The sequence below is a fragment of the Pezoporus flaviventris genome, unplaced genomic scaffold (assembly GCF_033815535.1).
Source record: "Pezoporus flaviventris isolate CSIRO_AGI_PZ_B2104156 unplaced genomic scaffold, CSIRO_AGI_Pfla_v1 ptg000045l, whole genome shotgun sequence".
Lineage (NCBI taxonomy): Eukaryota > Metazoa > Chordata > Aves > Psittaciformes > Psittacidae > Pezoporus > Pezoporus flaviventris.
In genome coordinates, this window is record NW_026892593.1 from 28084546 (window position 1) to 28108870 (window position 24325).

Genomic DNA, 24325 nt, shown 5'->3' on the forward strand with positions numbered 1-24325 from the left:
TTAATGTTTTGAAATGTAACTGCATGCCATTGATGTTTCATCATTCAGGATGAAGTCCAAACGCCACTTTTAGGGTTAATTGCTCCCAGAGAATGAACAATGCAGTAATGGGATACTAACTCCTCCTGGAGTTAGTGCTGCAGAGCCACACCACTGATCTGAGGATGCACTGTCTTCAGTAACAGAGCATCCAGGGGTACCAGGGATCATGGTACTGACACCCATCGTCATGTGCACCTCCCAGCCTTCTCAGTGGGCCTCTCATTGCCTCTGCTGCCAGACCTACCCACATAATGTCTCAGGACGAGGTAATGAGTTTGGCTGGATTCATGTCTAGCCAGTACTCCTTAGGCATCTGTGCTTCCAGTTGTAGGAGCGCAGTCCAAGGGAACTAACTGATGGCCCAGCCCAGAGAGTTTCTAAGCTTCATGCCTAGCAAAAACAGCTGCGGCCTCATCAGATTGGTGCTAGCAGAGAAGGAAGGACAGCTGTGTTTAAGCACCTTCACCTGAACCATCATTGGTTCTTGTTGCCTGCAAACGGATTATTTGTCCATGTAGAAACTGCAGATTCAATGAACGTTTTTCCCTGCGGCAATTTCTGGTGTACTGAGTTTTTCTTTGCTAGATGTCCTGCACTCTTCAGTATTTTCTCTTCACCTATCCAACCAATTTGCTTTCTTATGCATCCTGTGACAAACTTTATCAAAAGGAGTCTATAATACAAAATCCAAAGTTACCATACTCTAGGCTTAGCCAGAAAGCAAATAAACGTATATGCATTCTTTCGCAGGTGCTTACAACACCATTTACCTCAGGTTTCTCTTATTAAAGTACCTATGCATCCAAAGCAATAATTGCATGAAGGAGTAGATCCAGTTATTTTCACCATTGCATTAGCCAGTTAGCCATGGGGTTTTATGCCATGTCTGTGCAAAGTTGCATGGAAAACCAAGCCAAATGTTACAGCACAGGGCGTCAAGCAGTGTCCAGTACTCACATGGCATTGTTCATTTTGTCTGTCTTCTGGATAGTTACTTTGTTTCTGGAGTTTTGGAAGCGACGGCAGGCTGAACTGGAGTATGAATGGGACACAGTTGAGTACTTAGAGCAAGAAGAACAAGTTCGCCCGGAATATGAAGCTCGGTGCACTCATGTAGTGATGAATGAAATCTCACAGGTAAGAAATATTCCGATAACTGTTGATGGCTACTGCAACAGACATGTTGTGAGAGGACACTATGAAAATGGCAAATCTGGGCTGGAGCTGTGTAAATCAGCAGTGTTTCAAGGAGTTGGCCTGGAAATAGTGAATTTATAAAGTACAGGTGCATGGAAGGGAATTTACACCTAACTGTAGGCATCTTAAGGTAGGAGCTTGAGGAGCTTTGAGGAGCTTGCACTGCTTAGGTTCCTGTGTCATGAATAAACAGAAGCAAGCATCATCCCCAGCTTAGGAGACTAAGTCTACCTTATTAAATTCCCCAAGAAATGCTTCAGTGTCACTGCCAGAGGCCAAGATCATAGAGAATTTGCTATCTTTGCCTAAGACTGCATCAGGAAAAAAGGGTGAAATAGAGGGAAAGATGTTACACTATATATTATGCCAAGACAGGGTTTTTTAATCTTAAGATGTTTCTGTTTGAACCCTATATAAATAGGTATTGTTGCTAAGTGCATGTGGATGCAATTATGATTAATAACAGCAAACTCACAGGGACAAGGATAATCCTCATTTTAATGAAATAGGATTCATATTTATGAGGATCTTAGTGCAGATCGCTATTTGTTATACATTTTGAGTAGCTTTAGCTTTTGTGGCTCACTTCAGCTCAGCTTCACTTTTTATTATTCTCTGTCAATATATCACCCTAGCATTTATCTGAGCATTTGCATTGCTTTCACATTCCATCCACGTCATACTAATGTTTACTAGAGGGCACTTGAAAAGTTTCAAAATTAACTGCCATAGTTGAAACTATCCTATATATGTCTTCTTTTAATATCTTGTACTACAAAAAAAATGGTTCTGTTTAAAAGCTTATAATCCTTCAGTGTATAAAGTCATAGTTGGAAAGTCCTTTTCAGACAATTCAAAGAGTGAAGAATATGCTAAACCATAATGATTTTGATCCTCAGAGATCCTATAAAGACTCAGTGAATTTTCACACCACTATTTTGGGTAGATGTTTCCTTGGAAAAGCCATTCCATTGTTCCTATGGGATAAATTGAGAACTGCAGACATCAGGGACCGGAATTTTAGTGCCTGCTAGTTTTAGCCAATGGGGCTTGAAAGGTAATGGCCTTGGATCTTGGATCAGCCAAGAAGGATGTGTCCATTCAAAAGGACTATGTGCCCTGTCATAGCTGAAGTCAGTAAGACCTGAGGACACTCAGCCTCTATAGAAGTCATTTATATCTTAGAATGGGCAGCAAAAAAGAAAACCCACAAAAGATACCTGTAATCAGGCAAGACTTTTGAAATCATGAGTAAATGTGAGTTTCCAGGATAACAAAGCAGGGACTTCCTTCCCTTTTTCTGTCATTATTATAGTAAAGGGTTTGATTGAAGCAAAAAAAAGTTAAGGAAAAAAAAATATGGAGTGCATCCTTGATCTGTTCTTAATCTTTTACAGCAAGAAGAACACGTGCCATACACTGCCTGCGGGAAGTGCATGCGGATGACTTTCTGTACAAGTGCTGTCTTCTTCTGGGTAAAGTTCTTCTCTTTTAATTTAGACACCTCTCTAGCAAGTGTCTTAAAAAAAAAGATCCTGAGCTGAACGAAAGGTAACAATGGACCAGATTCAGCTGGATTGCCATCTGATTCATGAACCAAGCCCAATAGGTATAGACCCACATGAAGAAGGTAGCCGTAGTCACCAAATGCTCATTAGCATAGAGTCAATAGAAAATGCACATCAAAATATCCTGCAGCTGTACCTTGTGAGTTATGCTTGCAAATGCAGTCCACTGACTTTTCCCTCATTATTTTAAGACAAATGTTTCTGCTTTTTGTGGGGGAGTAGGGGAAAGACTTTGGTTTATATGCTCTCCTCCTTGCCAGTTTCTATCTTGCTTGTTCCAGCCATTTGCTTCAATATCGTGTCTCACAGTCCTGGACGTCTTTCAGGTTTTTCGTTTCACTCCACAGAGCAAATCTGGGTGCTCTCTAATCTTCCAGAGCTCCTGCTTTAATTACAACTAAAACTTCAAAGCAGTCCACTCACCCACGAAACAATATATAATATGGTGATCATGCCCAGAGAGGTCACTTTGAAAAACTCCGTGTTTTAGCATGCTTCGTGTCCTCCTTGCCTGTAGCACAAACAGCAGCTGGAAAAGATCTTGTCCTAGATGACAAGAGACAGATAGGAGATAGAGCGGTGGCTGGCAGCCAGGGGAGCCTCAACGTTAACATGTCTGTAACACAAAGGAAAGAGTAGTTTACTGTTGGATCTAAATAGGCAGGACTCCAGATTGAAGGGAAGAGATTTGGTCTGGGTTTATCATTTGTGCTACTTCACTCATTATGTGCAGGGTAAGGGGAGGCAGGTGGATTCATGGCAGTTTGCAGAGACAGTGAAAAAAATATTCACAGATCTATGGACCTCAATTTGAATAGTAGCTAGAGAAGTAACAAGAAATAAAAGCAGGAAGAGAAGCAGAAAGAGAGGAGATGGCAAGCAAGATAGGGTGTGTGGATCATTATTACAACTCCTGCAGACCACACGACTTGACCTAAAATTTGTCTGTTCTTTTGGAGGTTATGTAATCTTTAATATTATCATGCAGAAGGAAGGAACAACCCCCTCTATAATCAGTGCAGACTTGCTAGTACATTTGCCATCCTATGCCAATTGCCCAATGTCAAAAGAGGGAGATTTCTTCCATCACATGCTTTGATGCGTAAGATTTGATTACACATCTCATTATCTTTGCTTACATCAGTACAAACCTTGTTATTAGACATAAACCAGAGCATCTCTTTTCTTTGCTGCACATTGACTACAGTGCATAAAAAAAAGCTTCTTCTATGGATTCTATATTTAGTGCTTTCTACCATATTTGATCATCCTCTGGCAATGGAATGACAGGCACATAGCTGGTTTTCTTTTGCCTACTGTAAAAAGTAGTTTCAAACTCCCTTTTTCCTAAAACCAGTGGTTTAACATTAACATCTTTCTTGCATTTCCTTGGCAGATTCTTTTGATTATTGCTTCAGTTATTGGAATCATTGTCTATAGGCTCTCAGTTTTCCTGGCATTTTCTGCAACGTTGTCACAGCACATTAGTGGAACAGACGCAATCCGCAAGTACCTGACTCCACAGACAGCCACTTCAGTAACTGCTTCACTCATCAGCTTTGTAGTCATTATGGTTCTCAACATTATCTATGAAAAAGTGGCAATCCTGATTACTGACTTCGGTATGCTACTGCTGTTCCTCAGATAGAAACTTGGGGTAAAATAACAACAAAAATAGCATTTATATGTGCAATAAGAATTCAGTAGATGAACACCTGTGCCACATGTTTCAGGATCTTCCAATCCTGAAATCACATGATACCATCTAGAAATTTACAGATTTTCTCAATATCATAGGAATATGATAATGACCTCTTTGCCTGAAAAGTCCTTGTATAGGCAGCATGAAAGATCAATTGTTTACAGTATTATGCTTGTGAAACAGACAAAGCAAGGAAAATTGCTGTAATAACCAAGCTTTATGAAAACAGATCAGTAACGCATAACACATTCAATTATATTAGCTTTTGTTTATGGGGAAAATAGCTATTTTCTTGGGAATAAATGAAATAAGGTCACTGTTCCAAAGCTAGATACCATTCCCATGTCATTAAATAGATAAACAGTCACAAATATTATTATTCTTTATATCCAGGCTATCAACATTAAAGTAGCTATGTGGAGTAGTGCAGCGTTTTAATATAGTTTCATTTAATACTGTTTCATCAGTTCAGAATGTTACATTTGCATCTTTCCTGAGTATGTTGGATTTGGGTGGGTTTTTTTCACTGAGTTATTGGCGTTTCTGCTTGTTCTTTTTCTCTACCGTCAGGGAACAAGTTCTTTCCTTATTACAACCCATATAGTTTTAGAATTAGCATAATGGTTACAGTATACTTGGGGATTATGTACAATCTAATTTATAATGCTCTCAGTCATATTAAGGAATATAGGGCGTATGCATCTCCAGCTGAGGCTCTAAGGCAGTTTGTAGGTTACTTGTGGGTTGGCTTTTGCTTTTATTTTATTTTATCTTTTTTAATTGCAGAGCTTCCAAGGACACAAACTGATTATGAAAACAGTCTGACCACAAAGATGTTCTTGTTTCAATTTGTCAACTACTATTCTTCATGCTTCTACATAGCCTTCTTTAAGGGCAAATTTGTAGGCCACCCTGGAAATCCAGTTTATTGGCTAGGAAAGTATCGCAATGAAGAGGTAAGAGTGTATGATATTGTTTGTTTTTAAACGGCAGGAGCCATTAGTCCAGGCATTTTGCTGCAGTTAGGATTGTATAACATACTTGTACGTTATTTAACATGAGGGATCAAAAAGTGACTGCCTCCTAAGCCAATTGCCTCCTTCGTTAGCCCTAACATTAAAAGAACATGACATGAGACCAGTTGGGTTTAGAAATATATTGCACGTACCCAGACAAACTCATCTTCCCGTGGTTCAACAATCTGTGAACTGACTCACAGAAAGAGAAGAACATCAGCAGAAGCATTCCTATTCTGCTGGGTGACCCTCACCTGGTGTCAGCACAGTACAGATCTGCATGACTTCACCTGGTATTTCTGTCTTTCACTGCTGACCCGTTGTCCTGGGTTCAGCAGTAGCAGTCATGTTTCTCCTCCTTGGTAGCTGGTGCAGTGCAGTGTTTTGACTTTTGGCTCGGGAACAGAGCTGATAGAGATGTTTTGGTTTGGCCAAGGACTTTGTGAGCCTCATGCTCTGCCAGGGAGGAGGGGAAGCCGGGAGGAAGCAGAGACAGGGCACCTGACCCAAGCTAGCAAAGGAGGTATTCCATACCACAGCACGTCATGCCCAGGATGTAACTGGGAGTTAGCCGGAAGGGCTGGGAGACTGCAGGGTTGGAGGAGGTATCGGTCGGTGCTTGGTCGGGGCTGGGGGGGCAAGTTATCGGTCGGCTGGTGGTGAGGTGTTGTATTCCCTTGTTATTTCCTTTATCATTATTATCATTGGTGGTAGCAGTAGTGATTTGTGTTATACCTTAGTTACTAAACTGTTCTTATCTCAACCCGTGGGAGTTGCATTCTTTTCGATTCCCCTCTCCGTCCCTCTGAGAGCAGGGGGAGGGCAAGAAAGGGGGGGAAGTGAGCGAATGAGTTGCCTGACTGGGTTTAAACCACGACACCCGTCAACCTGTCATATGTGACTATATGTGGACTAGAATTGGCTTTTGCATACCTTCCTAGAAAGCTTTGGCTAAATAGTCTTCTTGTATTGCTTTAAGAAATGTTACCATAATAAACCAGGAATGCACTATTTCAAATGCTTCATTCATGCCTGAAAAGATACCCAGCTTCACAAATGTCTCCTGTCTCTCCCAACCTTCAGTGTGATCCAGGTGGATGTCTCCTTGAGCTCACAACTCAGCTTGCCATCATAGTAGGAGGTAAAGCAATCTGGAACAACATTCAAGAAGTGCTTCTTCCGTAAGTTCAAACTATTAAGTAATCTGCTCTTTCATATTTGAAAGATAATGGTTTTGCTTGATGTGTTCAGGCATTTGGTCACTAAATTTGATAGGTGTGTATTGTATTCTAAACGAATAAGCCTAGTCTTTTGGGGCCTTTTTAGACAGTATGTGTATTTTTGGTCTGGTAGCTCTGAGCTCCTGTGTCTGTCGTTCTGGCTCATCAGAGATGCTTTCCTCCTCTGCAAGTCAGACTCAATGTGTTTCAGGTTGGATATTTAAAACTGAGGTAGTAGAAGTTCTGAAAAGATTAAAGATTGTTGTTTAATGTTGAGTGGAATGATACGTTGTTATATATTGGGCTTTCAGAAGTCATGCATAAGTTACTATTTTAACTCGTTTAGTTTTGCAGTTATATTTGACATTCATAGTGCCTATATTCTCTCTTTCAGCGAGGCAGGTCTCTGGAAGGTCATGTTTTAATGTAAAAAGTAAGCAAAGTGCTAACCACAAATGCCTTCCCTTTAATTTAGGTTAAGATGCTATCCAGGACTAATTTCCTTCTCCTAGAACTTATATTATGCTGATCAGCGGCTGTTAATGTTGCTTGGAGTAGGGAACTCCCAGTTTGCTCACACCCTCCTGAATGCCATAATCACCAGCCCACAGCATTGTATTCCCTTTGACTGTGGTTCTTCCAAACCCACAGACTGTGCTCCTTTGCTGCATAGTGACCCCACTTCAAAGCGTGCCGTAAATACTGTTAGGGTTGAAGCTAAGGTGCTTTGCTGGCATAGAGTTCCTCCAGACCCCAATGCTCCATATATGCTGCTGCTTGCAGAATGGACCTTTAGACCCATCCTTCTTTTCAACATCTTTTACCTCAGGAAGACTCCCTAGACTGAGCATGCTTGCAGATGTCAGCTCCAGCCACAGAAAGAGACTCTCCTTCTGTGTACAGGAAATAACTTTATCTGACCAGAAGTTTTAATTCACTTCCTAGGGTAACACTTAGATGTTGAAATGCTGAGTATCGCATCTAGATCTGGTTCTTCTTATGCTGCATCTCTGCAAGTATAAAGAGAACTCTTTTGGGTTTTTCTCTGTTGATAGACATTTGCTCCCACCCCCTTTTTTTTAGTATGGTTATTTGACCGCTGAAAATGGCTACAGCCAGTTTATCAGTTTTCTTAAATTCTCATACAAGCCTTTCAGATGGGAAGATCAGACTCACCTCAATCCCTGGGAAGGTGAAGGAGCAGCTAGTCCTGGAAACCATTTCCAGGTACATGAAGGACACAGAAGTCATTAGTAGTCAGAAGTCATGGGTGACCAACCTGCTAACCTTCTGTGATGAAATGACTGGCTCACTAGATGAAGAGAGAGCAGTGGATATTGTTTATGTGGTCTTCAGTAAAGCCATTAACGTTTTCTTCTATAGAAGCCTCATAGAGAAGATACTGAAGTATGGACTGCATGAGCAGAGAGTGAGGTGGACTGAAGACTGGCTGAATGGCCTGTCCCAGAAGGTGATGGTCAGTGTCATGAAGTCTAGTTGGAGGCTAGTCATTAGAGGTGTCATCCATGGATCACTATTGGGTCCTGCCCTGTTTAACGTCTTCTTTAATGATCTGGATGAGGGGATAGAGTGCACCCTCAGCAAGTTTGTTGACACGAAACTGTTAAGTCAAATGGTTGTGCTACCACCCAGTGGAACCTTCACAGACTGGAGAAACGAGCTGAGAAAGAACTTCATGAAATTCAGCAGGGGAATGCAAAGTCCTCACCTGGGGAGGAACAACCCCATGCTGGGGACCATTCAGCTGGAAAGCAGCTCATCACAAAAGGACCAGGGGTCCTGATGGACACCAAACTGATCACAAGCCAGCAACGTGTCCTTATGGCAAAAAAGTTAATGGTATCTTCAGTGTTGCCAGCAGGTTGAGGGAGGTATACTCAGCACTGGGGAGCCCACACTTGGGGTGATGGGCTCAGTTCTGGGTCCCCCAGTACAGGAGAGACATGGACACACTGAAGTCCAGCAGGGAGGCACATGGATGAATAAGGGACTGGAGCATCTATGAGTAGAGGCTGAGAGATCTGGGACTGTTCAGCCTGGAGAAGAGAAGGCTCAGGGGGATCCCATCAGCGTGCACAAATGCCTGAAGGGCGAAAGTAAAGAAGAGAGGATAGACTAATCTCAGTGACCAATGCCCAGTGAAAGGACCAAAGGCAATGGGCACAAACTGAAAAACAGGAGGTTCCCTCTGAATATCAGAAAACACCTTTTAGCTGTGAGGGGACTGAGCACTGCCACAGGTTGGCCAGGGAGGTCATGGAGGCTCCATCACTGGTGATATTAAAAAGGCATCTTGACACAGTCCTGGGCAACCAGCTCCGGGTGGCCCTGCCTGTGCAAGGAGGGGTTGGACCAAATGACCTGCAGAGGACACTTTCAACCTCAACCATTCTGTGATTCTGCAAATTTTGTGATCAGAAGGAATTCATCTGTCTAACCACAGGCCTACATTTAACTTGACTGTTTGTTACCTTGAATTTCATACAGTCATTCACCTGTACGACATATAAGCCACAATGATTCTGATATATTGCCCTTTTATGTTTATTTATGGTTGTAAATAACTGCTTTCAGGATAAGGCAATGGAAGATTATACTCATGATTGAAGGGCTTTCAGTAATTCAAGAACATAACGAAATCCACTGTTCAAAGCTATAACAGCACAAATGTCAATTTTTTCCATTTACTGAACTTTTTTAGGTTATTTTACCAATGTTAGTGGTCTTTTTCTCCCTGGCTGATAGTTGGGTTAAGAATCTAATCGGAAGATACTGTGCAGCTGCTAGATCAGAAAAAGTCATTCCACGCTGGGAACACGACTACCACCTGCAACCCATTGGAAAACTTGGACTGTTTTATGAGTATCTTGAAATGGGTAAGTAGCAGTTTAGTTCAGATTCGCTACCACTGCTGGGCACAAACATACTTCAAAGAGAATCTTCATACAAGCAACACTTATTAAATGCGTAGAATAGAATCATAGAATAGTTAGGGTTGGAAAGGACCTTAAGGTCATCTAGTTCCAACCCCCCTGCCATGGGCAGGAAGAAATGCCTCATGCATAGGCAGAGGAAACATGAATGTTTTCCCAGATAAATTTTGGTGGTCCATTACAGGTAGTTTTTCACGTTTTTATTAAACAGCTAAGCCTTAACCCAATTTACAATTAGGAAACAGCACATGGTTGTACAAGGAGGAATATTGCCGCTTGTTTGCCCCATCCTCTGAGAAATGCATTCAGAAGGCAGATCACTGCCATGTTCGGGTGTTGTATGCAGAGCTGTGTGTCACACTGCTCTGCTTGGGGTCTGCAGTCACCAGGACTTGTCACTGGTTTCCTGGGAGCTGGCAGATCTCTGGTTTTTTGCCACCATCTCCTCTGTGACAGCACTGCCAGCATGTTTGTTGCAGAACCTGGACACCAATAAGATGATTGTTAGTTCAGGCTTTCCAGCATAGCACTGAGACAGTCATTAGATTTCCAGGTCTTTGTGATGAAGACATAAGAAAGAAACGGATTTTTAAATACCCAGAATAGTTCCTCTTGATGTGTTGTGACTCGAAACGATTTCCTGTCCCCTTCACCCAGCAGGTTTTTCAGTATTGTTGTGCCTTTATATTGTCATACAGAGGATTCACTAGGAACCAAGCTACTCCTTATTGTATCTCTCTCTCCCACATGTATACATACATGGTCATACATGCTTATCTCCACCAAGTGAAAGCCTCATTGATGTATGTAACCTCTCCCTTTGACAGTTATACAGTTTGGCTTTGTCACTCTGTTTGTGGCATCGTTCCCCCTGGCTCCTCTTCTGGCCCTTATTAACAACATGTTGGAAATCCGGTTGGATGCGTGGAAGTTGACAACCCAGTTCAGGCGCATGGTTCCACAGAAGGCACAAGACATCGGTGCCTGGCAGCCTATCATGCAAGGCATAGCCATTCTAGCTGTGGTCACCAATGTAAGTACGGTACCAACAATTGCAAAAGGCAAAATGACTTCACTGCAGGTGTTACACCCAAATGTGGGAATGCCACATGTGGCAATGTAGCTCTTAAATGATCCTAAATGAATTATGAGCATCAGTGTCTTAAGACTTCAGCCCCTGTGAAATAGTGACTTTCCAGATGTTTTGGTAACAAAATGTGAATACTGTCTATAATATTATATCTAAATAAAAGAAATTTTATTTAGAGTCGCTAAAGTCTTCAGAAAAATCTGTTACATATGAAGACTGTAGCCCATCTTTCCTAAAATTGTAGTGCGTACTGTGAAGATCTTTTTGGACTACTGCTAAGTGCATGAGGTTTGAGAAAAAAACAGGTTGAAGTTTAGCTAAGTTATAATTGATTGTTTTTTCTAATTGTTACAATTCTCATGGTCAATGCCTTCATATTTGAATTTGGCTTTAAGTAATTTTGCTCTTAAAACAGAAATTCAGCTTCTTTCTTGTATACTTAAATATACAATGTGGGCTCAAAATTGCAGCACTAACATTTTCAGGTCAGAATGATGAGAGTTTGAAAACTAATGTTTTTCAGTTGGATTTAAAATTAGTTTTAAAAGTTTATTTAAAATATTTAGAATTTAGTTTTTATGTCTAACAATGACATTCAGACCTTTCAAATTTCCCATACCTTGAATTTACCAAGATCTTATACATAGCCTTCATTGTGGAGAGAAAAATAATCCATAGGATTTTACCACTGTGCATTATTTGATTGCTTATTCATAAGCAGTAGCTAATACATACTGTCTTTCAAAAGATTCTCACTGCTGGCCATTCTAAAAGAGCAGTGACCACTGGTTACCCCTGCAGGGACAGTAACACCACAGACTGGCAATGGTTAATAGCCTTTTTCAACAAGATCACCGTTTTCTACTGTTAACGATGAGATTAGGGATTCCTTCTCACACACTTAGATTGTCACTTCCTCCAGGTCCTCGTCCTTGCAGTAACATACCTTACTGTAGTCAGTAGGAGCTTTTGGAGAAAGTAGTTGAGTCTGAAGACAAACGTTCATCTTATCCCAGGTTTTCACAGGAAGTTCACCCTGTTTGGAGAATGGTGGTCTTTGGGAAGGAAGATGGAGCTGAGCACTCTACTGTAGATATTAACTCAATTAGGGAACTTATTTCAAGTAAAAGAGTAATTCAAATTTCAGTAAGGGCATGAACTTGTATTCCTGTATCTCGGGCACCTTCTATGGTCAGTAGGTTCTTGGCTAGTGCGGTGTCTCAATCCCAAGGGTTCTGCCTTATGGAGGTCATATAGGGATAAATATGTGCACCTCCTTTTTCCCACACCCAGATGAGTGTCCCTACACATTCCTCTCACTTCCCCTTCTTCATTTTAAAAAGTTTGTTTTACCCCTGGAAAGATGAGGCTACATTTGAAGAATGGACAGATGAGCTTCCATGACCTGACTGTCTATTGGGTTATCATCTTCTCAGTAGTTGGTTTTCATTATTCTGGGGGATGGGGGTGCTGCCATATAGAAACAGGAGTCCAGGGTGGATGTCAGTGATTAGGAAAATTTTCTGTCAGCCTCAGCTACCAGATGTACTTTCAGGTATTTGAAGGTCTACCAGAATAGCCATTACTCATGCGCAGAACTTTATTTTGCCCTGTAGCAATTCAAGAGGTACAGCAAACATAGCTAGGATGTAGAGAGGAGACTTGGGAGGGCATAAAGGCAGAGAATTAAGCACAGAGAAATGTCAGAAGAAAAAAACAGAACTTGAGGATGAAAAATTTACAAGAGAATCTGGGAGCCCACAACAACCTGGAGCATATGCTCCATCAGTTTCACACTGCTCTGCAGAGGCAAGTCGAACATAAATCCAGCTGTTCCACAGACATGTGAACATCCAGGGCCTGGTAGTAAATCCGGTGTTAAAATGATATAAAATAATTTTTTAACATTGCAACTTTGGTAACACGTGTTCAGATCATCAGAAACTTCAGGTGGAGCCAGGGATTCTTTGGGGCTCTTTTGGTTTACTGCTTGTGCAAAAAAAATTGTTAATGATAACTCTCCTAGCAAACGATGCAAATCCCAGCAGATTCCCATGCAAATTCACAGATGCAGCACAGCTTCCTCTACCATAGCTAGAAGTAGAGGCAATATTGGTGCATCAATAACCTAGTTTGAACTGTGCAGCTAGAAAACTTGCAAAATAAAAGGCAAAAAAAGTTCCTGGTGCCCTGGAAGAAAAAGCAAGTATGTTGTGCCATTGGATAATTTAGATGTCTTTCCTAAACAATCCAGCTGGATGTTGTAATACCACTATGAAATAAGCTGCATATACATAGAATCATAGAATCATAGAATAGTTAGGGTTGGAAAGGATCTTAAGATCATCTAGTTCCACCCCCCTGCCATGGGCAGGGACACCTCACACTAAACCATATCACCCAAGGCCTCGTCCAGCCTGGTCTTGAACACTGCCAGGGATGGAGCATTCACAACCTCCCTGGGCAACCCATTCCAGTGCCTCACCACCCTAACAGGAAAGAATTTCATCCTTATATCCAATCTAAACTTCCCGTTTCAGTTTGAACCCGTTACCCCTTGTCCTGTCACTACAGTCCCTAATGAAGAGTCCCTCCCCAGCATCCCTATAGGTCCCCTTCAGATACTGGAAGGCTGCTATGAGGTCTTAAAATTACTTTAACATATTGTTATAAGTACCTTAGACATTGTCTTTGTGATACTCAGGATAATGTTAAAGGGGCTTTGGTGACCTCACAGTGACTCAGACATGCCTACACTCAGACATGCCTAGGCTTCTGTCAGGAATGTACTCATGCCCTGCTTTCTGCAGACGAATGACCCAGCAGTAGGTGTTTATCACTACCCAGTCATGGCCCACCTGAGGCTAATCTGAGCTTTGCAACTTTTTTCTCTCCAGATTCCTCCTTACATGCTACACCCTCAAGGCATCACTAAAAACATGGAGTCCTCGATGTGCGAAAGTGTATTTACAGCTTGGTTTTACTCTCTGTCCTTGACAGGCACTCAGCCCCAGTGTTCACATGACTCAACTGCAGGCACATTTCTTTCAGATTCACCCTTTTTGGAGATGTCAGATGCTAGGTATAGCCAATGTCAGTGTGAATGCAGTGCATGTGCCACTGGCTTCAGTGGGCTGTTGGCGTGCAAGGGGCACAGCACCAGTGACTGTCACGTTCAAAAGACCCTGCTGCAGGAGTTGTAAGGACCTCAAAAAGATCTGTATTTCTTGCTGGTGAAGTATGGGCTATACAGCAAATGCTGGAAGCGGTTTTATTCTTTTATGTATGCTTTTTTCTTGTTTGACATCTAATATCTACTATAGTTCATCAGTCTTTACCACCCCTGCCTTGATTTTTCCTTCACAGAAAGTGTTTCTTCTTTTCAATGTAACTTGTTATAGCTGATTAGAATTCAGGTAGCGTATCATTTTTCCCCCCATACATTACCTTTCCAACACCCACTCGTGACGTGCAAGCAACTTTTGCACAAAACTATCAGTTTTGAGACTTGCTGCTCAGTCACCGGACTTGGTATTGCATGATACCAAAGCATCTGTTGTTGATTTGAAGACTGATTTTAATTAGTTACGGTATAAATGGAAAACTGTGTGCAGTAACGCTTGGGAAGTAGAGAATGTGCTATTTGTTTGTAGCTCTCCAATGCAATACTCTGAAATGCAGCCCATAATTCAGGAGGAAAAATTCTTTTCCTTTGAGAGGACGCTGTAGGATTAGCTTTCATATTTCTGTCCTTGCAGCTCTCTGGAGCACATCTGGAGATCGTTCTGGGAGAGGGAGGAGAGTGAGACAGGGTTCAGATTTAAGATGATGAGAGACCTAGGGCCCTGCAAAAAAAAAAACAGTAAGAGCAAATATTAAGTTGTGTAAATACCATATTTCAGCATCTTTCTAAATGATACAAAGCAGCATCATCAAACTTATTTGATCCAAAAAGAGAAGGGATTCTTTTTTGCCTTACTGTTCATTTGCTACTAGTTCATTTATGGTCTGACTGGATGAGCTAATGAACAGAAAGAAATTATGTTTAAATAAAACTTTTTATGCTTGTACTTCAGTTAAAAACAGAGTAATTTAGGTGTGAGGTCGTCTCCCTGCAACTGCAAGACACAGTAATATGTATTTCTTGTCAGCCAAAAACACCTACTCTCCATGTAAATATAAACAACACATAATTTTCACTTCACAGTGGCATGTAAAAACAGTTAAAAACAGTTTTAAAACTTAAAAACAGTTTTTGAGAGTACATGCCAACTACATTTGATTTAAGCTCGAGTAAAGCACAGAAAAACCTCTTACCCTTGAGAATTTTAAATGAGTTTATTTTAGTCTTAGGACACCTCTCTTTTTTTCTCTCATCAGCCAAATTAACTTCTTCTCCACTGAACTCAATTATAACAATTTTCTGGAGAACCAGATGTAGAGCTTGGACAGAATCACAGAATGGTTGGTGTTGGAATGGACCTCTGGGGATCATCCAGTCCAACCCCTCTGCCAAGGCAGGGCCACCTAGAGCAGGTTACACAGGAATGTGTCCAGGTGGGTTCTGAATGTCCCCGGAGAAGGAGGCTCCACAGCCTCCCTGGGCAGCCTGTTCCAGTGCTCTGCCACCCTCAATGTAAAGAAGAACATGAAGAAGGTTTTCCTCGTACTCAGGTGCAATCTCCTGTTCTCCAGGTTGTTCCTATTGCCCCTTACCCTGGGCACCACTGAAAAGAGTCTGGCCCCACCTCACTGTCCACTCATCTAACCCACACTTTTTGACCACTTTGATGACCATGGTCTTAAAGTATTGTTTCTGCAACTTTTATCTTAACAAGAGTTTAGCTTCTCAGGTGCTGCAAAGTAAGCTAATTCAAAAGGCAAGATATTAGGATAGCATTCATCACTTGGCAGTGGTGCTACCTGAGGTTGGGTGGATCTTGCACCTTTTTCAACTCCCTGCCCTTTCCTTTCCCTGTGTCTTCCCCTTGTTGTCTCTTGTGTTGTGCTGGTACTAGCCCTTTGACAGACATTAACCAGCTCTTATGCTACTATTATCACTTAACTTATTCCCTTCCTCTGTCTCATGCCCTTCCAATGGCTTTTTTCTGCACCTTTTAGGCATCTCTACCTAAGCCTCACCCCCCCCCATGTCTTTGCCCTGGTTCTTCCCATCCATGTTGTTAGATGTTTTTTGACATTTTAATGGGCTAAAGGCTTCTCTTTCAGCCCTGGAGTGCAGCTTCACACTCCTCCCTAGGTGCTGGGCACCCAGATGTTGATATGAGTTGGCTGGGCAGCCTCTTGCTAGGCACTCAGCTGCAGATCTTGCCAGTGGAAAGTCTTTCTCACAGGGAAACCTTTTGAATTTGCAGTAGCGGAGGAGGAGATTGGATTAAACATAATTAACCTGTCCTCCAGAATAGGATGTTTTGGGAAGTTCATGCGTTTAGAAAAGGCTTCCAAACAAACCCACGGATCCAATTTCCTACCCAGTTTGTGACCAGCAGGCTGAGTAGGACAGGGACTCTCCTGGGAACAAGATAAAAACAAATGGTCACGTCATATATAAAACAGCACTATGCAGCTGCCACTGGAGAAAAAATTAGCTTGGCATCAACAACACTTTCCACATGTAGTGACATTGAAACTTATGAGGCAACAACTGCCAAGATGAATTGGGCTGGCTAGCACGTCAGAAAGAGTGGAATGTTACTAGGGTCAAAGATGGTTCAGCTATGTATATAATTTATTTAATTCCTTCACGCAGACCTCAGGGTTCCTGGTGAAACTGATTTTATATTACTGAAGGACTCTTCCTTTGTTTCCACGAGTTTCATCAGGCAGGATTTCTTTAAGCATCTCACAAGCACATCTGATAGTAAGCATGTTTGCTGGAGGTTACCTTGGAGTAGTTTAAGGTGAGTTTGGCTGCTGACCTCCACTGCATGCTCATGAGGAAAAAATGGATTGCAGTGTAACTTTTCTAAGGCATCCAGCAGAGCTAGCGTAATCTAAAATCTGTACAGAGTGCACATTCCAGAAACAGAGTGTTTTATGCCCATGAGTAACTATGTGCTCATTTACGGAGGGAACCACTAACTGGAAAAGTACGTATTTTCTATTAAGGCTTATTTCTTAAACACTGCTCTGCTTTTTTGTCTTCTTTTTTTTCTGAAATGCAGGCTATGATCATTGCTTTTACGTCTGATATGATTCCTCGCCTGGTTTATTACTGGTCCTTTTCAGTCCCTCCTTATGGAAGTCACAGCAGTCACACTATGAAAGGGTATATAAACAGTACACTTTCTGTCTTCAATATATCAGACTTCAAGAATGCAAGCAAGCCATTTTCCCCATGGTTTGTAAACCAAACATGCAGGCAAGTGTCAAATAACCATTCTTTTCCAATAACAAAAATAAATATAATTGTTTAATATCTAAATCATCTAGTTCAGTTAACGATATCTGGTGAGAAATGTTAAAACACAGTAAAAGCCAGCATATTCTGAATGGAAGGACTGACTGAAAGTATTCACCCGTAAGTTTGTGCTACTCAGAAGATTCTGACTTTTATTTTGGCTTTCTCATAATTGATAGTCTTAAAAAAAATAAAAAGGGCACTTTAAAAATTTTCTAATGATTTCTTAATATAGTGGCAAAAAAAAGATGTTTCAGCCAAATATAACTTACTCTGCAGATAGGATTTTACCCATTACTGTAGTTAACGTGCAACTGTTCCTGGATGCGTTAAGCAGGGACATGTCTTGCTCCATCCTCTGGCCACAGTGCCTTACTGCAGTGATTCCTGAAAATAGTTCCTGACATTCCTGCATTGCTTTCAGATACCGGGATCTCCGCTACCCTCCTGGTCATCAGCACCAGTATGAGCATAATATATACTACTGGCATGTCATTGCAGCCAAGCTGGCATTCGTCATTGTCATGGAGGTGAGAGTATGAGATTTTGAGCATTACTTACTTACCCGAACTTCTCTTCCCTCCATGCAGAAAATCCTTCAAAGACATTCTGTCCAGGCACAGCTATCAGAGCTGGTGATAAGTACTAACATGGGCAAGAGCTTGGGAGATGTAAATTAAGTGTAGCACCATTAGAAAAAGAGGTCTGTGAAGTCATTAGCTCAGCTGAGGATTGCCCCACATGTTTGCAGGTTCTTTTCTCAAGAATTGTTAAATTATTTTTAGCATCAGAAATAGAAGGGGCAGTTACACCAAAAATATTTTCACATATACTTAGACAAGTTTGTGCACAGCCTCATGAATGCATCTACATAATACATATTCACTAGCAGAGTGAAACTGATAAAGATGGTCAGTGCAAGAGGTGAGTCTCCAAGTGAGCATCAAAAAGTAATTGCTCATTCCTCTGGAGCTACATCTGGGTTTATGAAAGATGGGAGTCAGTCCAAGATGAAGGGAGGGGAATATAGGGCCTGATCTAGGGACTATCAACATCATCAGAAACATGCAACTGGTTAGATCAGAATTCTTGTGGCAGAGAAAAGTCCATTGTCCAGAATCATTTGAACAAGCCTAAAACAAATTGAAAAGAAATTGTAACCAGTATCATCATGGAGGGGAGAAGCACTGGGTACCCACGGTTCCCCCAAAGCAGGCAGAGAAGTCTTTGTTAAAATCAGGATTAGAAAATCAGAAATTCTTGTTTATCAGACAATTATTCTATTCATTAGTCGTATCTGCTTTTTAAGACACTGTTTCAGTATGATGAAAATAAAACAGAACCAGCTTAGAGTCTTAAGAGATAATGTGACGTTTTATTCTTCATAATAATAATAATAATAATAGTGTCCTGTTCAGCCTGACTGACGTTTTTTCATTTTCACCTTTCCCAGCATGTCATATACTTTGTGAAGTTCATTATTTCATACTTAATTCCGGATGTATCACAAAAGACCAAGAGCCAGGTCAAACGAGAGAAGTACCTAACACAGAAACTTTTGCATGAGAACGATCTCAAAATTGTGAAGAAAACCATGGGCAAAATAGCCGACAAAATTATCCAAGGAGTTGACAGCACTTTCCGACCTAAAGCTGACTAAGTACTTTTTTATATGGAATAACAGTATTTAGCCAACTAATACCTGTCCATGTATTACCAATCACTAACCAAACACTTTGGATTAATTCCCTTTACTAAGCATTGATTCTTGCAGCTGTTACCTGCTCATTTACCTCTTGCCCTTGGACAAAAGCAACCACTGCGACTCAGAGAAGAGTTACCAATTTTTTAAACAGCTTTAGTAGGACATACTTTTTTAACATGTGAAGATAAAAATTGTCTATCATCTCACGACAATGAACATTAATTCTGAAATACATACAGTGCTTTCCACTTTAGGCAAGAGCTATTAGATCTCTCCTTTTGACTTGAATAAAACCTTAAGAGCAAGAAAGATTTGTTGTAAGAATAACATCATGCCTTTTGAAAGAGTTGTGATTGCTTGCTAATGCAGACCCCAACTATAAAATGAAGAGAAAAAGACAAAATATGAAGGAAAAAGAAGGAAAATACAACTCAAAATCATGTTGTTAAGCCATTGAAAGTGACATACTAAGCGCTGTTGTGTGCTACACTGAATTAGCTATGCATACTGAGACTTAAATGGATAACAAGATATTTCAATTAATCATGGACTTGGATCACAAGAAGCAGCAGGACTGTAAGCCCATCCTGTTCATCAATCTGTCTGTAAACAGGAGAATTGCCTTTAAAATCAATGCACACAAACTGACTTTACAGCACTCCAAGTGAGTAGAAAACTCAGGCATTTTATCTTTCCTTAGTCAATGTACTTTCATTAGTTCACTTGCCCATTCTGCTCTCAATGACCACAGCCTTGAAGGTCTCCTACTTGTAACAGTAATGGGTGTTAAGCTCCTAACAGTAATGAGTGTTAAAAGTCTTTTCACGTAGTAAATCAATATTTGTGGAGGGCTGTCTTCTGTGTTTCTCCCACACTGTGCCTTTCCTTGAGATTTTGACACAGGAAGAATGTGCAGCTGGACTTGTTGGGGTACAACATTGCATGATAAAGTGAATTCTGACAAGACCATGAATCTATTGAAACTCAAGATTGGAATGAACCATTTAATATGCCTTAACCACGTTATGAAGCTTTAAATAACGAGGAAGGATGTTAGAGGTGTGGATGCAAGTGTTAGAGCCATCAATCATCTTCAAATTAGGCTGCAGATCTGCTTGGCTATTTTGGCTCCAGTTGCAAACTGGGAGATAGGGAATTATAGATTAGGCATATATGGAGAGCTCTGCTTTGTGTCTGCACCAGTGATATTCCAGGTTATCATTTGCTTTCTCTTTTAACAGCTTTAGTGGACCAATTTCTGAAATCGTGAAAATCAGAATCTTGTTTAAAAAGCAGAACTATGCCCGTACTCTGTAAACCAGGTGATTGCTATTGCATTTGTAATTTTGTACTCTTCTTAAATGTAATAGATATGCAGAACTTTTAGTCAGATTATTCATATAGCTTTTTATATGTTAAGAATTTCATTTGCAGAAACTAAGTAGCATTTATAAGCGTTTTTGTTCCATTAATAATGAGAAGGAATCATACATCTGAATTTTGTAGCAGAACTTCCAGATACTGACTGCTGTGTACCTCAAGCATATCCTTTGAATCAGAATAATTTAGATTGGAAAAGAACTTTAAGATCATCAGTTCCAACCAGTAACTAGCACTGCCAAGTCCACCACTACACCATGTCCCTAAGCACCACATACACAGGTCTTTTAAATAACCTCCAGGGATGGTGACTCGGGCATTTCCCTGAGCAGCCTGTTCCAGTGATTGACAACCCTTTCAGTGAAGAAGTTTTTCTAATATCCAATCTAAACCTCCCGTGGTGCAATTTGAGGCTGTTTCCTCTTGTCCCATCACTTGTGACTTGGAAGAAGAGACCAACACCCACCTTAGCACAACTTCCTGTCAGGTAGTTGTAGCCAAGGACAAGGTCTCCCCTGAGCATCCTTTTCTTCAGTCTGAAAAACCCCAATTCCTTCAGCTGCTCCTCATAAGACTTTTGCTCTAGACCCTTCACCAGCTTCCTTGCTCTTCTTTGGACACTCTCCAGCACCTCAATAGCTCTCTGGTACTGAGGGACCCAAAACTGAAGTGCAGCCTCATCAGTGCTGAGTACAGGGGGAGAATCACTTCTCTAGTCCTGCTTCCCATGCTATTTCTGATACAAGCCAAGATGTTACTGGCTTTCCTGGCCACCTGGGCACACTGCTGGCTCATATTCAGCCAGCTGTTGCACAATACGCTTCCCACCATCAACAGGATTTAACTCCATTCACCACCACTCTTTGGACCCTGCCATCCAGCCACTTTTTTACTCAGCAGAGTACACCTGTCCAAGCTATGAGCAGCCAGTTTCTCCAGGAGAATGCTGTGGGAAATGGTGTCAAAGTCGTTACTGAAATCTAGGTATGTGGGTCACCTTGTCATAGAAGGAGATCATGTTAGTCAAGCAGGACCTGCCATTCATGCACCCATGCTGACTGGGCCTGATCACCTGGGTGTCTTGTACATGCTGGATGATGGCACTCAAGATGATCTGCCCCATAACCTCCTCCAGCACTAAGGTCCCCAGATCCTCCGTTCAGCCCTGAAGACATCCTTGTAGACCTCCTGATCAGTCTGCACCTCCTTCCAAAAGTCATAAACTCCTTTTTGTCCTGAGTTCCAGCCAAAGCTCTCTGTTCAGCCAGGCCAGTCTTCATCCCTGCCAGCCCACCTCTCAGCACATGGGGATGGGCTGCTCCTGTGCCTTGAAGATTTCCTTCTTGCAGAATGTCCAGCCTTCCTGGACTCCTGTGCCCTTCAGGCCTCCTCCCGAGGGGCTCTATCAACCAGGCTCCTAAACAGCCAAGGAAGTCTGGAAGACCTCTGGAGGTCTGAGGTAGCAGTTCTGCTGAATCCCCTCCTTGCTTCTCTGGCAACATTTAAACCAGAAGAGGTAGCACAAGAGGGCGGCCTTTCAGCAGCCATGGTACACAGACTTTCACTCAGCAAGACTTTGCATGATTACATGGAAGAATGTGAGAGGAAAGCTTGGTTCAAAATCAGGGAAAGATGAAGGAAACTCACATAGGTTCCAGAGAACCACTTGCATTTCTGACATTGAAGGACTGAAGCTTACTTATTATAATGCCCAGAAAACTTTGTGTAGGTACCAGCTGAAGACAAAAAAGAAGATGAAGGACAGAAAAATAAGATAGACCATCACAATAAAGGGCAGTCAACCCGAGAAGCAATGGGACCAGTGCTTCTTTGCACAGGGGACTCTACCCTTTACAATTCGTTTTGATTTTGTCAAAATCATGACAAGTCTTTAATTCACCAGGAAATTGGGCAGATGGACAAACACTCAGAAGATTCTAAACAAGACAACATTTCTTATCAAAATACATCTTCTCAACACTGGTTTGACCTTTTCCCCGATCACAAGAGGTTGGGGTTGGAAGGGACCTCGGAGGTCATCTGGTCCAACCTCCCTGCTCAAGCAGGGCCATGTAGAGCAGGCTACCCACATGTCCAGATGGCTTTTGAACATCTCCAAGGATGAAAACTTCATAGCTTCCCTGGGCAACCTGCTCAAGTCATCTTCACAGTGAAAAAGTGTTTTTTCATATTCAGAGGGAACGTCCTGTGTTTCAGTTTGTGCACATTGCCTCTGGTCCCGTCACTGCACAATATACCAAACTTTGGTTTAAAACAAACCTCTGTCAAAAAAAACCTGTTTCGTAATACCCTTTTAGTGAAGTACTCGGGGCTTCCCTGGGCAAACTTGACTTGGAGCCTTGATTTTTATCTTTGAGCTGGCCCTCCACCATTTGCACTTGTGTTCAGCTGAGAGATAACATTTTCTTACCCCCATCAGTGATCGCAACCTCAATGTGCCTTAAATACCTTTCCAGGTATTGCTGCTTTTCAGGTATTTGCTGGACAGGCAAGGAAGCATCCTGTGGTAAAGGGGGAAAAAATGCACGACTATTTCAAGTAGTTATTAGTCTTAAGAAAGCATTAATTGCCCTCTTTGAGAGGTAAAGAGAGTGAGAAATGCATTGAGTGCCTTGCCTGGGGTCACACTGTGAGCCTAATTTTCAGGACTGCCTGGTCTTCCAGTAATTATTCCTGTGGCCTCTCACGTTCCCTTCTTTTAAATCAGTTGGAGCATTTCCTAAAGGGGGAGTTAGCTCTCAGTTGATATTGAGAGTTTACATCCCTGCCGTTAAAATATGAGATTAAAAACATGCTACATCTGCGAAGTGTGATCTATGACTTGGGCTCCTCCCATCATAAAATCATAATCAGTTTTGGATGTGTTTCCACGTTACCACTTTTGTTCAGAGCAAGAGTGTGCTTCTGAAACTAGTCTTCCACTTGTCCACTTTCTGGGCAGTGCTTCCCACCACAGACTGGGCTCGAGGCACGTGGGCTGAATTGCTCTTGGTTCAAATTGAACCAGAAGGCAGGCTGTAGATATGCACTTAGTGGTCTCTGACAGGTACTTAGTCTGGAGAGCTGAAACCAGAGCTAGGCTGAAGAGAGTGGTGAGTACTGCATGGGCATCACCTAGTCAACATCAACTGTTTTGCTCCAGTGATTCTGAAGCACCGCGCTCCCTGCTAATGTAGCTGTAACATTTAATTTCAGAAGACATTATATCAGGAATTCAGTTCAGTGTGCCATATGCACAGTGTTATCCACAGCGCAGTTCTGAATGAGAGAAAGATGAAAACCAACAGAGTGCCTAATAATTGCATTTTAATAGTTTGATTTAAGCTGTTCAATTTCTGTAGCCGCTACCTCCAAATGCTGTAGGCAGGGAGCTCTGCAGAGGCATCAGAACAAAATGCTGGGGCTGGGGGGCACTTGCCAACATACGAGTATTTGTAACTTTATTTTTTTTTAGGCCAGGTCACTTGAACAACATCTAAAGATCTGCTTGAAGGGAAAATTAACATTTGCTTTACACTATGAATCAATTTTACTCTTTTTTTTTTTACACTTGATATATAGACCAGACTCTTACTTTGTACAGATGTGTTGACATCAGGGTGAATTTTGACCAGTGACCATTTGATTGCCTTAACACACACCATAAACTGCAGACCATTGCCACTAGTGTAGATTCTGTGTATGTTGATAAAATTCAGAATGTAAAAAGGTATTTTTTGTATTTTTTCTAAGAATGTTTGCTGTTAGTTCCTCAATATTAAAATTTCTTTATATTTATTGTCATTAAATAAAGTCTATTTTAAAATAGCAATACATCTGATGTTGATTAGCATTGTTTTTCCATGAACAATACTGCTGCTCCCAAATGCCACGTTTAACTTATTACAATATCATCCCTGTCTAATTTCCATATTCCTCCTGTTTTTCAATCTTTTTCCATTAAACTGTTACTAGTACTGAAATTTATCTCCTGTTTTTTCTGCATCCTCTAGATGGAAGTCATTCCTTT

The 24325-nt window shown here is 41.4% G+C and overlaps 1 protein-coding gene across 2 annotated transcripts in view; it reads left to right on the top strand.

Annotated features, from left to right (window-relative positions):
• Positions 1 to 21276, top strand: part of ANO6 (anoctamin 6) — a 78376-nt gene extending 57100 nt beyond the window's left edge. The window contains exons 11-20 of one of the 2 annotated variants that reach the window (XM_061467791.1): positions 1034 to 1179; positions 2637 to 2714; positions 4204 to 4429; positions 5296 to 5465; positions 6609 to 6706; positions 9512 to 9642; positions 10527 to 10732; positions 16975 to 17171; positions 17635 to 17740; positions 18664 to 21276. In XM_061467791.1, the coding sequence (XP_061323775.1) occupies positions 1034 to 1179; positions 2637 to 2714; positions 4204 to 4429; positions 5296 to 5465; positions 6609 to 6706; positions 9512 to 9642; positions 10527 to 10732; positions 16975 to 17171; positions 17635 to 17740; positions 18664 to 18870 (1565 nt within the window). In that variant the 3' untranslated portion in view covers positions 18871 to 21276. The remainder of the gene's footprint in view (positions 1 to 1033; positions 1180 to 2636; positions 2715 to 4203; positions 4430 to 5295; positions 5466 to 6608; positions 6707 to 9511; positions 9643 to 10526; positions 10733 to 16974; positions 17172 to 17634; positions 17741 to 18663) is intronic. The other variant, XR_009745948.1, reaches the window with a different exon arrangement.
• The last annotated feature ends 3049 nt before the right edge of the window (positions 21277 to 24325 follow it).